Source organism: Mercenaria mercenaria, chromosome 1 (genome assembly GCF_021730395.1).
Source record: "Mercenaria mercenaria strain notata chromosome 1, MADL_Memer_1, whole genome shotgun sequence".
Lineage (NCBI taxonomy): Eukaryota > Metazoa > Mollusca > Bivalvia > Venerida > Veneridae > Mercenaria > Mercenaria mercenaria.
In genome coordinates, this window is record NC_069361.1 from 103,557,399 (window position 1) to 103,573,164 (window position 15,766).

Here is a 15,766-nt window from a genome sequence, read left to right on the forward strand (position 1 = left end):
AAAATTTAAATCAGTTCGTAAAAAAATTGGTGTGCATTTTAGATTTTGAGTTATACCTGAGAGTTAGTGTATGAAAAAATGAAACAAAAACGTCGGGGAATTTTTTGAAATATTTAAACTTAAAAAGTGCACACTTTCTTTTGGAACTGAGTATAGATCTACGTAGGCCTGCATTCAAAAGACATGAAGTGATATTGTAGTTTAACATGACTTAAGTTGTGCACCAGCAGATTTGACATATTGGATTCAATCAGTAAGTGCAGAATTGTCGCTCTTGAATTTGACAATATGTCATTTTTGAATTTACAAAATGTTTGTTGAAAAAATATAGTCATCATAACTAAGATTGTAGGCCTATACACAGGGCCGGTTCAAGAAATTTTTGACTGGGGGGCACCAGTCTTGAACGAAGACATCAACGCCGAGGCGCAAGGTTTTCGAGGGGCCGCCTTTGCCCATGTTAGGTAGGGGTTCAGGGGTCAGGTGCGGATCCCCTGTAATTTTTTGAAATACATGCATACAATGATGGCCTCTGGTGCATTTTAGGACTAAATTTTGAGGTATTGGAGGAGAATGATACTCCCCTCTTGATTGGGGGGTCAGGGGGATCTCCCCCTGGAAAATTTTGAACTACAGGTATGAAATGGTGGCCTCTGGTGCATTTCTGGGTCTAAATTTTGAGGGGCATTTTTGATGAGTACAAGTCACTTCTCGGCCAACTGGGGGGGGGGGGGCACGGCCCCCCCCTGGGCTGGGCCCTGGAGCCGGGCCTTACACATGATGTTGAAACTGCACGGAGTCTTTTCTTTTAGCCATCCTACAATCAGCTGGTGAATACGTATTATTTTTGTCATGACCGGGCGGTGGTATTGTTTTGAAACCTGTCGATTAATAATTTTAATTAACTAGATTCTATACTTTTAAAAAATCCGACTTGATTCATTAAAAATGTACCGCCTCTCAAAAAAGTTAAAATTAAGCAAAATAGGCCATAAAATAAAAATTGCGTGCGCTCGCTCCATATTTGTTTTAAAGTAATCAATTTGGCATGGCCTTAAGAAGAATGATAGATTTATATGTCTTTCAACGGGTAGGACCTATCAATCATATAGAAAAATCATGTCGCCTATATTTTATTTTTTATTTTAATAAGAATCCCGTTTGGCTACGCCCATGTTTGAAAATTATTGCTGTTATGGTTTCTCCTCGAAGATTTAGAATTAATGTTCAGCATAATGCATGATGAAAAATGCATCATTTTTTGCTTTCATCTGAAAAGATGTCTTTTACAAACTTTAAAGAAATATTGAGCGCTGAAATCTATGATAATTTGGCCTAAGAAATGACCTTGCCCCAGCCATTGCGCATGCGCAAACAACACTAGACTCTGTTCGACATTGCGACTTCCGCGATTGTTTTCACGATCGTCGATGACTAGTTTGGAGAATTTAGTGCCATAAATAGGTGTGATCAGGGGATATACAAGATGAAATGTGATCTTTAATATACCTACGCATTCCATTCCATCATTTAAAGCAATCATGGTGTTCTTTAACGGCTCGATGAAGCTTAAAATCTGTGAGGCAATAGAGCTGCGTCCGACGGACTATTCGGCCCGATTTACTAAGGGGTCCTCGAAAAAAGGAGAGATTGAGCCCGCTTTAGACCCATATATAGCATTTGACGTTGACGAATCACATGTTGCACGAACTACAACCAAAGTAAAAACATCGAAACCTGTTTGGAACGAAGATTTTACAGCAGAAATTCATAATGGACAGTCATTCGGGTTGACCGTTTTTCACGATGCGGCCATTCCCCCAGATGATTTTGTCGCTAATTGTTCACTTTCATTCCAAGACTTGAAGTCTCAGTCGGATATATGGGTAAGTGTTACAAATTTTACGCTTCGCCGCGCCCTATTAGCGGTTTAATTAGGCCACTAACGTTTATTGTCGGCGAGATCACAGAGCAAGTCGAAAGTAGGACACGCACTATGATGGCGCCTGTATTCACCAATACATTAACATTTTATACATTTGTAATATTCTGGTTGGTCTGTGACTTATGTTTGACTGTGAATAAAACATTTGCTTAAAGACTGCAAATTTTACAGAAAATGAATCCTGACTTTCTATATTTTGTCAGATTGACCTAGAGCCCAGAGGAAAACTGCATGTGATAGTGGAACTCAATGGATCAGCATCGGAGGGTAAGAGTTGTCTAATCATTAGCATATTTTTGACCAAAACACATTTTGACAGTTTACACATAATTATTATATAGGAATATGTCAATTACCATCTCATAATAAGCCCTTGATCATTGTGTATACATTTTTGACAGCTGATTATTATGTGTTATGAAAATTAGGTCACACATTCTCACACTAATTAATGGTGGAAATGGTCATACTTGTGGCAAAATAACTCACATAATAACACTCTTATGTTAATGAGATGGTTTTTAGCAAACTCATTTTACACACAGATTTGGAACAAGTAACATTGAGATACAGATATTTTTAATCATTAAATATGCATAATTTTATTGTAGACATTTTACACTGCGGATAATTTTAAATGCCGCAAAACTTCCAAGTGATGAGTAGGTATCAAGCTGGACATGATAATCAGAAAGTCTTCAGAAAAACTTAATGGACTATGATTAACGGTCAGCTGCAAAGTTTATACAATATATTGCCATACCCGTACCATCAGATTATGCCCTTTCTGGCAAAATCTAGCTACCGGTATTAAATAACCTGGATGCCTTTTATTATCTTTAAAGTTCAGTCACTTTTCAAAATCAAGTGGTTTTGTTACAAATTTTTAATATAATAAAGTCGCTTGACTTATTTATTAAATTTTTTAGATATAGTTTAAATAATTTGTCCGAAATCATTACATGCGACTGTATCATGGTCAAATCAGACATCATAATAATAATTATTATGATCATTTTTGCTCTGTTGATGACGTGTATATAATCAATTTTTAAAATTGTCTTTCGTGTTGGCAATAAGAGAGAATACATGTAACATTGCAATTAAGCTTGAACTTCTAGTTGACATAAAGAAGTTACTGTCTTCTAGTACAACCATTATTTTTGCACTTGATCCTAGTTGTCAGATGACTAATATGAACTTTGCATTACTAAACAGTGATAATTATGAACAGTCTGCAGTTATTCCCATAAATTATATTGGATAAAATCAGAGGATCTGTATTTTCTAAAGACAGTATTAAAAATACTGTCCATGAGAGACGGGCAAAACGAAAACTCAGTTGAATGCTGTTTTCTTGTGCAGACCCCATTCAAGTTTACAAGGCTATGCAATGCTTGGCATGTCTTTCCGGGAAACACCATTTTTTTAAGTATTACAATTCCCTTGTAATCGTTTCAATGAAGAATTTCTCAAAATTTGCCCAGCAGCAGTTCCAGTTAGTTCACTGTATTACCTCAAACAATATATGGTTCTTGAAATATACTCGACAACTTGTCTAATTCTGCATTTAGTTTTTTTATTGTTATCCCATTCAAATATTGACATATTTTAATGAAAATGAGAGATACTATTTAATGATCAGTTAAGTTAAATGAAACATAACAGCAATAACAATTGGACATAAATTCATTGATGCCTGACAATTCAAATAACGTAACCCTAAAATAAAAAATGACAAAAATAAGTGTGATTTGGTGCTGTCCCGTATGTGGCAAGTAGTGCCATCTGCAGGATTAAATGATTTTGCAGTAAACTTTATACTCATTCAGGGCTAGAAATTCTCTTATGCAGACACCAGATATTATTCTGCCAGTTTGCATTAGTATATAATCAGATTTATTCAGAGAAATATGCAAAAGCTATGAAGGGAAGTTAATGCATGACTTAGGACACACGATATCAATATGTGAAAGAATCAGTGCATATTTGTTGATGCAAAGCTGATAATATGTTTGTTGCATATTAATATTCATTTCTACAAAATAACATACATTTTGTTTGTTTGTCAGACCGAGTAAAATTGAAAAATATAAGCGTTAATGTAGCTTTTAATGCCACATCACATCATCCACTAATGTGGCGTCATTAGTGATGTCACACACCTGATATGAAATTTGAAAAATTGGTATACTGGTTCGAGTCGTAAATTCGGCCAGGTCGTAAATATTCGGCCACCCACTTTAAAGCTTTTTTTCGAGCCAGATGCTTGAAGACGCATCTGTGTCATCACAAGCACTTGCGTTAGCAACAAAGTCGGCAAAAAACAACAAGTTGAGGTGAATAGAAAATAAGTTGTCCTCCCCTAAAGTTGTGTACTCTAAATAGCAAATATTTTGTATCGCGGGTCCCGTGACGTCATCGCACGCGCTCGTTTATGCTGAAGCCCGGCAAGGGTTAATTCAAATCTAAACTTTATAACACAAAAAGAACATGCGCTAACTAGCATAAAACGCGTTAAAACTAAGAAAATGAATATATTGTCCCTCTACGTTATTGAATGTCCATGTCTACGTTGTTTTTTGTTTTCACGTTGACGTCATTTCCTTTTGAATTATCCGTTTTAGGGCCGTAATACGTTTATGCTTTGCCACTAAATGCGCATATATAAAAAGGTGTTATAATAGCACGTGAACAAGAGATTCTCTTTACTCTCCTGTTGAAACACCCCCGAAAAGTGACAAGAACAGCAGTTTTATGCTAGAATGTGTGATAAACAGTGACGTAAAAATTAAACTACATCATGCCGGTGTGAGAAGGATGACAGGCGCTTTTTATAAGCCCGAAGGGACATATTATGTTATGACGCTGGTGTCCGTCTGTCCGTTAGCAATTTCGTGTCCGCTCTGTAACTCTTGAACCCCTTCAAGGATTTCAAGGAAACTTTACACAAATGTTCACCACACTGAGACGATGTGCAGAGCGCATGTTTTGGATGTCTCGCTTCAAGGTCAAGGTCACACTTAGGAGTCAAAGGTCATATCAGTTTGTTTCGTGTCCGCTCTGTAACTCTTGAACCCCTTGAAGGATTTCAAAGAAACTTGACACAAATGTTCACCACACCAAGACGACTTGCAGAGCACATGTTCCGGATGACTTGCTTCAAGGTCAAGGTCACACTTAGGGGGCGAAAGTCATATCAGTTTGTTTCGTGTCCGCTCTGTAACTCTTGAACTGCTGGAAGGATTTCAAAGAAACTTGGCAGAAATGTTCACCACATTGTAACGATGTGCAGAGCGCATGTTCCGGATGACTCGCTTCAAGGTCAAGGTCACACTTAAGGGTCAAAGGTCATATATGACTTTGCTTTGTGTATATTGCTCTGCCTTGCAGTGCTCTTGTTTTTATTTGGCAGATCTCTTTTTTGTACTTACAATAATTTTTTTTTTTAATTACTTCCCTTTTATGTTACTATAAATAGCTTATTTTGAAACTTTTTTATTATTGGCCGTAGGGAAAAACTGAGACCACTTTTCTGTGATACAACATGGATGGTACCTCCAATTTTAAGGTGTATTTTTACATACCTGTACCTGATAAGGATTTTTTTTGTAGACTTTGAATATTTTTTTTGTGGACTTAGATTTGTTTTTTGAAGTTTTCCTTTTGTTGTTCCAGTCCATTGGGGCTACAACAGTCAAGTTCTTAAAATTTTGCTCCCATCCTATGATGTAAGCCTTCGGGCGTATATTGCCCTGCTTGGCGGCGCTCTTGTTAAATCTCTGTTGGCAAATATTTCCCACGAGGTATGCTATTGAAAATTGACTGTAGTTTTATGAAAAAAGAACAATTTTGGCTGTAGGATCGATTTATTTCCAAGAAAATGTTGAAAATACAACAAACTTTATGTTTAAAAAGTGACCAAATATTTACAACCTCTAGAAGGTAAAATGTGGAGGCTAAACCTCTCTGTTATTTTAAGCGCGGTTGTATTGTTAACCATACTGTAAACGGCCGTTAATGATAATAATCAATGTTGCTTGTATCAAAGCACATAAGTATGGTAGAAATTTTGTACAAATCAATTGTAAAACGAAAGAAATATTTATGAAAAACGCAAAAAGTGGCCGAATTTACGACTCGAACCAGTACAATAATTCAAATATCATCATTTTGATGTCCAGTGATTTTGGATTTGCTGATTTTGTGGTCTTTGATTTTAGGCTTTCCTTTTTGCAACCCTTATGCTAGATGAATTGACCTCCAATTGTTGACGTTGATATGTTTTATTGAAATGAAATAATCACCAAACATTGTGTCCAAGTTTCAGTTAAATCTATCAGCCTTTGCCAGAAATCAAAACAAAACACTGGGCGTGGAGATAAAAAAGTTGTTAAGTATACTAGTAGGTCCAATCCATTTAGTTAATGTTTAAGCTTTTTATGATACTGGTCACATTTAAAATGTACCACAAAGAATACATGCATCTGTTCCTGAAGATGACCCAATTTAGGGGTACTTATTATGCTTCAGGCTGAATTGGACATGGCAGGTGTTTATTTGATTAAAACAAAGGGTGAAAAATTGAATTGCATTTTTCGTCTTTAGGGGCCATTGTTCCTGAAGAATAGTTTTGACCCACTTTGGACTTTTGGACATGGTCAAGGTCACTGTTGCTGATAATAGACAAAACAGTGTATGCGACGTAATTAAGTGCCTGTAGGAAGTCAATACCAGTTTTTGTCTCGTCTACTTTTAGTGGAAGTGAGACTAAGCAATCCAAGTTCGGGCGCCGGCGACAACAGTGTCAACAATTGGGAATAACTCAAAAACCATTACATATATTTCTTTTAAACCTTGTAGGATGATTTAGAAACTAATTTTAGACCCTCAGGGTGAGTCCTGACCCTATAGTGACCTTGACCTTGAAGAAATTAGCATTTTTAGCTCATCTGAGCACAAAGTGCTCAAGGTGAGGTATTGTGACTGGTCATTGTCCGTCTTCCGTCAACATTTGCCTTGTGAACACTCTAGAGGCCACAGTTGTGACCCAATCTTTATGAAACTTGGTCAGAATGTTTGTCTTGATGATCTCTAGGCCAAGTTCGAAACTCTATCATGTGGGGTCAAAAACTAGGTCACTAGGCCAGATCAAAGGAAAATCTTGTTAACACTCTAGAGATCACAATTTAAGTTTGAAACTCATGAGAATTGGTCAGAATGTTTGTCTTGATGACCTTTAGGTCAAGTTCAAATCTGGCTCATGTAGGGTCAAAAACTAGGTCATCCGGTCAAATCAAAGGAAAAGCTTGTGAACACTTTAGAGGCCATAGATGTGACTCAATCTTTATGAAATATAGTCAGAATGTTTGACTTGATGGTCTCTAGGTCAAGTTCAAATCTGGGTCATGTGGGGTCAAAAACTAGGTCACCAGATCAAATCAAGGAATAAGCTTGTTTCCACCCTAGGGGGCACATTTTTGATTCTGTCTTCATAAAACTTGGTCAGAATGTTTTTATCATGAAGCCTTGGATGATATCAAATCTGGGTCGTGTTGGGTCAAAAACTCTAGGTCATTGGTCAAATCAAAGGAAAAGCTTGTATACTAGTGGCCACTTTTTTGCTCCAATTTTCCCGAAACTTTGTCAGAATGTTTTTTTTTTTCATGAAATTTTGGACAAGTTCGAATCTAGGTCATGTGGGGTAAAAAAACTAGGTCTCTAGGTCAAATCAAAAGAAAATGCTTGTTTACACTATAGAGGCCACGTTTTTTTTTTTGTCTAGTCTTAATGAAAATTGTTCAGAATATTTGTCTCCATAAAATCACTAGGTAAAACATATTTACACTGTTTTGGTGTGTTACTCAGGTGAGCGACCTAGGGCCATCTTGGCCCTCTTGTTTAGATTTTTTGACACCTTTGAAAAATCACAAAAAATGACATTTTCTCAATAACTGACCAACATTACAATATTGCTTTGAAATCTTGTAGGATGGTTCAAAAACTTATTTTACAACTCCATGGTGAGTCCTGGCCCCTAATGAACTTGACCTTGAAGAAATAAGCATGTTTTAGATTTTTTTGATGCCTTGAAAATACACAAAAATTACAATGTCTCAAAACCGTTACATGTATTGCTTTGAAATCTTATAGGATGGTTGAAAAAAGCTAATTTTACACTCCATGGTTAGTTCTGGCCCCCTAGTGCCTTGACCTTGAAGAAATCAGCCTTTGAAAATTCGCAAAAAAGACAGTTTTTCAAAAAATTGTTACGGATAGGTTTGAAAGTTTGGATGATGGTTTTTAAACTCATTTTGCACCTATTTCATGAGTCAAAGCTCCTGTGGACGAGACACTTTCAGGCGTTGGCCTTGTATAACAGATGGATCACTCTTCAATCTGACTAAAGTACTTGATCTTCTAAACGAAGATCTGAGGATGACCCATTCACATTCATCTTTCTGTATATTTAGATTTCCGATATTGTAATTTTTATTTTCGCAAATCTATTTTTTTTTTTTAACCAATCAGGCGACTTGTTAGCTCACCTGAGCAATGCTCAGGTGAGTTTTTCTGATCGCTCAATGTCCGGCGTCTGTCTGCTGTCTGTCGTCTGTTTGTCTGTCAACATTTAGCTTGTGTATGCGATAGAGGCTGTATTTTTCAACTGATCTTCATGAAACTTGGTCAGAATGATTGCCTTGATGAAATCTAGGCCGAGTTCGAAAAGGGATCAACTGGGGTCAGAAACTAGGTCACTAGGTCAAATCAAGGAAAAACCTTGTGTATGCGAAAGAGGCTGTATTTTTCAATTGATCTTCATGAATATTGGTCAGAATGATTGCCTTGATGAATTCTTGGCCGAGTTCGAAAAGGGGTCATCTGGGGTCAAAAACTAGGTCACTAGGTCAAATCAAAGAAAAACCTTGTGTATGCGATAGAGGCTGTATTTTTCAATTGATCTTCATGAATATTGGTCAGAATGATTACCTTGATGAAATCTAGGCCGAGTTCGAAAAGGGATCAACTGGGGTCAGAAACTAGGTCACTAGGTCAAATCAAGGAAAAACCTTGTGTATGCGAAAGAGGCTGTATTTTTCAATTGATCTTCATGAATATTGGTCAGAATGATTGCCTTGATGAATTCTTGGCCGAATTCGAAAAGGGGTCATCTGGGGTCAAAAACTAGGTCACTAGGTCAAATCAAAGAAAAACCTTGTGTATGCGATAGAGGCTGTATTTTTCAACTGATCTTCATGAATATTGGATAGAATGATAACCTTCATAAAATCTAGGCCGAGTTCAAAAAAAGGTCAACTGGGGTCAGAAACTAGGTCACTAGGTCAGATCAATGAAAAACCTTGTGTATGCGATAGATGCTGTATTTTTCAATTAATCTTCATGAATTTTGGTCAGGATGATTGCCTTGATGAAATCTAGGTCAAGTTCGAATATGGGTCATCTGGGGTCAAAAACTAGGTCACTAGGTCAAATCAAGGAAAAAACTTGTGTATGTAATAGAGGCTGTATTTTTCAATTGATCTTCATGAATATTGGTCAGAATGATTGCTTTGATGAAATCTAGGCCGAGTTCGAAAATGGGTCATCTGGGGTCAAAAACTAGGTCATATCTAAGAAAATACTTAAAAAAACTCAAGAGACCACATTTTTAGTCCAATCTGAAATAAGACCAAAATATTTGTTTTCATGAAATCACTAGGTTAAACATGTTTACACTGTTATAGTGTGTTTCTCAGGTGAGCGACCTAGGGCCATCTTGGCCCTCTTGTTTCAACCAGCATTTGGCTGAACCATCAAAATAGCATCGAGTGTCAAAGGGTGACAAAAATGTGCAGTCAGTCCGGGGCTCGAACCCAGGACCCCTCGCTTACAGGGTGAGTGCTCTACTGACTGAGCTAACCAGCCGCCTGACACCTTACACGACCAAGTCCGTACCGTGATATGATACCTCTCAAAACACGAGGGCGCAGTCATAAGAATTGTAAACATGAAAACCCAGCTAAATATAGAATTTTTTAAACTTCTACTTTCACTTTCAAAATGTTGAAAGCAAGGCTCTGATTGGCTAGCGGAATGGTCGTCAGAACGAGTCTATCAATAGCACGTCTTCAAATCCAAAGCGTAGCGTTAATTTGAGATGTACTTTAGTCAGATTGGATCACTCTTACTAAATGTAAAAGAATACTTTGCCTCAATATAGATAGCTTATATAGAGATAAAAGCTACAATTTCACATTCGAGGGCTCAACGCGCAACTAGTCTAAGTGTGTATAGAAATAGAAGCAGATTCGCGACTAGTTTCACGTTGAGCCCTCGATACTGTCATGAGTTTACATAAAATGAATGAATTTGTATAAACAGCTTTTTAGAAGTAACCGTATTCTTTTAACATGCAATGTAGTTTTAATTAAATTTCTGTTTGTCTTTTTCTCTTTCTGCACTAACAATCATCAGGCATAGGGGATAGCTTATGCTTTGAGCATGGTTCATACAACTGGGGTAGAGACTCGATTTGCTCTCTGTCAAGCTGTCTAATGTTTATCTACAAAATCTGGATGCTGTGATAGGTCCCATATTTCTTGCTGTCATTCTGGAGAAATTATACCCTTTTATGTACTTTGCCATATTTCCATTGTTTTCAACATTACCGTCATCCTACGAATATAACACGCACATTTTTTACCGAGATTCTGGTGTTGAAGGACCGATGCTTCCTATATAATATATGGGATACAGTGCCCTCAATCTGCTGTTTTTACCACCAAATTTCGGCTGCTTCCCCCTTGAAATCATAGGTTTATTTCCCCTAGGATGGGTTCAAAATTCCCCACAGGTTGGAAAAAAATTTATCAAAATCGGACAAGAAATAGTCAAATTATGGATGTTTTTCTGTGTGTATGTCACCAACTATTGCTATCAAACTGTTTCTTTAATTTGTTTTGACTTTTGAGAGCTTATTTGTACAGTGTATATGACAATAAATATTCCCCCTTTTAGCAAAAACGACACTGAATTTCCCCCATCTGACGGCTGCGCATCCCTTCCCCCAAAGTAGAGTGAGGGCCCTGGGATAGAAAAACACCAAACATTTCCCACGACTCATTAAGAAAATTGATCTTTGTTTACACCGCATACCTTTATATTGAAGAGAATTCAAGGGGAGTAAATACCAATGACTCGGGCATAGCTAATAGCCAGTATCGGGACCCAGCATCTTAAATTACTTTGTATAAAATGTAAAATTTAGAGCTCACGTAAAATCTTAAGATATCATAAATAAATGCTGTTTTTCATTAAAATATATTTTACAATGCATTTCTGTAACTGATCATTAACAAGACCTGTGTAAAACTTTCCCGGCGTGTTTTCACACATTTTGCATTAAAATACTCGAAACTCCATATCAGGTAGCCCGGAAATCGATTATCTAGTCTTCAAACACAATTTTGATTGTTGTCTATAATCCTCTTGTTCATCGAGAAATTCACGCCCGAGGCATTACTTATCTTACACCTACTGTCACAATCTGCACACAATTAACCCAATTGTAAACATGTGCATGCGAGATTTTAGACTGAGCCAATATGATCATAGTCGCTGATCTGTAATGTTCAAAACAATTTGCAAACCAATCTTAAAATTACGTCATTTTACCGCCATGTGCCAAAGTGTACTTTCGTTTTACTGGCGTCAATATTCATGGAGCGATCAGAGGATGCGGCAGTTTAGTGCTTGCACAGAGTTTGTGCTTTTCAGTTTAAATACTTGCACAACATGCAAAAACATAGACAATGATTTAGCAAAAACCGGCGAGTTCATAGAAGCTGTAGCGAATTTCGGACAAACATAAATTCAGATAAGCGGGTATAAGCATTTTTCCAGAATTCTGCTGATATTTTTTCACAGCGTCCTATACACGAGTGCAACCTATAATCAGCCGATTACGGTATGCCGTTTTCAATTATCAGTATGTCAGTATCTCAGTAATTACACATCCTAATTAAATATAACATCACACACTTCTTAACCATAGTAATACTAAATGATTTAAGTCCCATATCCCTTGACTATAACTTTGATGAAAAAATGACCCTATTGTACTAACCCATTTTTCTCTTCTTTTTTTTCATCAAGTTTCTGCTTGCTATTGTCAGCAGGTTAGTATTTAAGTAATTACACTTCTAAACTGAATAAAACTTTACTTTCTTCTTCCTCATGGTAATATCAACTTACTGACATAGTCCCATAACTTTGACATTAATCTTGATGAAATTATGCCCCTTTTTAAGGCTAGAAGGGACATATTATATTATGACATCGGTGTCCGTCCGTTAGCAACTCTTGAACCCCTTGAAGGATTTCGGAGAAACTTGAAACAAATGTTCACCATATCAAGATGACGTGCAGAGCACATGTTTTGGATTGCTCGCTTCAAGGTCAAGGTCACAGTAAGGGGTCAAAGGTCATACCTTTGGGCATATATTGCTCCTGTTGCAGTGCTCTTGTTGTACTTAGTCATAGTTTTCTCTTTTTTTTCAACCAGATTGTGTTTTTGTGATTATCAGTGATTTCATAACTCAATAAATACACAGCTTAAAGAGACTTCAAACACTTCTCTGTCATGATAATAACAACTTAATGACATAGGTTCCATAGCTCTTACTGTTGTTTTGTTGAGATTATGTCCCTTTTGTTCTTAGCCAGTTTTCATACAAAGCCAGTTTTCATACAAATTTGATTTAAAGCCCTGCTCCACAGCATAAATTCTGTTGTGTGTATGCAACCCATGATTACAATAGGTAACAGTTAACGGCCATGTGCCACACTTTAGCAGGCAAAATCACAGGTTTTTATATACAGTCTAACCTGTCTTAAGCAGCCAGCCAAGGGAAGCAGACAATATGGCCGCTAAAGCCAGGTGACCGCTGATCGGAGGTGCAGCCAATATATGTATTTTTCAGACTTCTGGCCAGTATAGCTTTTAGGCCCATTTTTGGGGGGTTTCCCATTATTATTTTACCAGGATACAATGACGTGCATTTTCGTTCGCAATACGAATGGTCTTCTAAGCAATCTAAAACTTCGGCGTGATTTTTTTTACTACAAAAATTGTTACAGACAATTTTCCAACTTCAAAACAAGTTTGTTTACAATTTTCGCCATTTTGTAAGGGAAGCTACTTCCCGCGCTTATTGTCTACGCTAAAATCTACGATTGCCGTTACGTTCGGTAAAAGATGGAGTGGTTTATTTATTTTTTTCAAACACAATTAATTTCGTCTAGATTTAATAATATTTTGATGACAGAAGTATAAAAAATCACAAATATTATGCTACTGGTTAGTTATCGAGTATTATCTTTAACCGAGGTCAAACTGTGAACAACAAAATTGACATGAGGTGACACGCTAATTGCCGATAATTACTGACCATTTGATCATAACAAAAAGGGGATTACACCTTTGGTTATCAGTTTTAATTGAGAAGCTCATGTCATTTTGTCGTTCTTGTGGTGAAGTCACGCGAAACTTAGCAATCACGTGCTTCTCAAAAACCGGGTATCTTCGGCGATTATTGCCTAAAAATAATTGATTTTGGAAGAAAAATGGCCGCTGAAAGGGGTCAAATACGGCGGTCGGGAGGCAATTTCGGTGGCCGCTGGCCGTGGACGGCAGGTGGCTGCTGAATAAAGTGATAAAATAGAGGAAAATCCGTCGGGGGCGTCATAAAATGGCTGCTGAACGGAAGTGACCGTTAGTACAGGTTAGACTGTAGAATTTATATAAAATAGACTCTATTTTGACAGGCGTCACTGTTCATAGTTAAGATTTTCATGCTTTTTCAGTGACAATTTAAGGTTAAAAGGTAGGACTGTAGCAGGTCTTAAAGATTGTTTCTTTTGTTTTTAGCTCGACTTTTTGAAGAAAAAGTAGAGCTATTGCACTCGTCCCAGCGTCGGCGTCGCCGTTGGTTAAAGTTTTTGATAAAGTAAAATATCTCTGTTACTATCAAAGCTATTGACTTGAAACTTAAAATACCTATTTACTATCAAAGTCTACACCAGGAGAAACAATCTACATAACTCTGGTTTGGATTTTGACAGAGTTATGTCCCTTTTTAACTTAGAATTTTTTTTACTGGCAAAGCTCTAATTCAGAGTCAAGCACTGAGAAAAGTCGAGCGCGCTGTCTTAGGGACAGCTCTTGTTCTTGAACACATTTTGTCCTAATCTGCAGTGAAATGGAAGAGGAAATCAATATAGAAATGCTGTTCATGCATTTGTGTTTTTGTCCATCTTTCTGCACCCCCACCCCACCATGCCCCCAATTCTGCTTTATGTTTCTTGATATTTCCTCATAGTATTCAGTCATATGCCCCATTCTACCCACCACCTCATTCCAACCCAAGTCCCCTCATATCTACCTACTTGTCTTCCCCCCCCCCCCCCCCCCCCACACACACACACACACACACCCAAACACACACCTCAGAAGAAAGAAGAAAAAAATATTTAAAATAAGGAAATAAGTAATTTTCATTTTACTTGTGTTTCTTGATATTTGTGTCTTCTTATTCCTTCATCCATCAGATTCTTGTTGTTTGTTTTTTCTTTCTAAAGGCAAATAAGGATTCAATTATAACTTCGGGGCCTCCGTGGCCGAGTGGTTAAGGTCGCTGACTTGAAATCACTTGCCCCTCATCGATGTGGGTTCGAGCCTCATTTGGGGCGTAGAATTCTTCATGTGAGGAAGCCATCCAGCTGGCTTACGGAAGGTCGGTGGTTCTACTCAGGTGCCCGCTCGTGATGAAATAATGCACGAAGGGGCACCTGGGGTCTTCCTCCACCATCAAAGCTGGAAAGTCGCCATATGACCTATAATTGTGTCGGTGCGACGTTAAACCCAACAAAATAAATAAATAAATAAATTATAACTTCAAAAGTGCAAAAGATTTTTACGTGAAACCTAGTACAGGGATTTTTTAAGGCTGATTTTGGGGCCGAATATGGGCCCCATCCCAATTGCAAAAATTTGCTTGTTTTCCCAATTCTTAGGTTTAAATTTCCCAAAATTTTACTGACCGTTGAGTGTCTGCAAGTTTCTCACTGAAGAAATACCAGTAAATTTAGTAGACACTTTAAAAAGACAAAAAATATAAAACAAAAGACTTGTAATATGATATCAAACAATAACAATACTGAAATAAAGGTTGTATGAGGGTAAAACTTATTTTTTATATTTCTCAATTTTCAGGTTTTACGCGCCATTTTTCCCAACTGAATGGGCCCGGGCCCTAGTTTCTAAACGGTAAAAAAATCCCTGTAGTACATTTGTGTACATACATAGAAGCCAATTAAGAGAATATCCAGTGGAAACAATCAAAGAAAAGTTTGATAAAAAAAGGTTTTGAAAATTTTAATGGAATCGGCTTACAAAACAAAAACACATGTCATTGATTAAAATGGCTAGAAAAAGTCAGAAGACAAACAAAATAAAAGTATGTGGACAAATGAAATTCTTGATAACTGTATATATCGTAGAGAACAGAAAAGCAATTAGGGACAGCAGATCACCTTCAATTACTTCTTATAAAAGTCATTTTTAGCTCGACTATTCGAAGAATAGTCTAGCTATTCTACTCACCCTGGCGTCGGCGTCGGCGTCGGCGTCGGCGTCGGCGTCACACCTTGGTTAAGTTTTTGCATGCAAGTACATACAGCTATCATTTAAAGGCATATAGCTTTGAAACTTATTTATTCTTTTTCTAGGTCAATTACCAACCTCACTGGGTCAAGTTCCAT

At 37.2% G+C, this 15,766-nt stretch overlaps 1 protein-coding gene across 1 annotated transcript in view; it reads left to right on the forward strand.

The window, feature by feature from the left end:
• Window positions 1-1,366: 1,366 nt before the first annotated feature.
• The window catches only part of LOC123528127 (calcium-independent protein kinase C-like), a 63,854-nt gene continuing 49,454 nt past the window's right edge, over window positions 1,367-15,766 (forward strand). Inside the window, exons 1-2 of the mRNA XM_045307879.2 lie at window positions 1,367-1,886; window positions 2,149-2,212. Of these exons, the coding sequence (XP_045163814.1) occupies window positions 1,542-1,886; window positions 2,149-2,212 (409 nt within the window). The 5' untranslated portion in view covers window positions 1,367-1,541. The remainder of the gene's footprint in view (window positions 1,887-2,148; window positions 2,213-15,766) is intronic.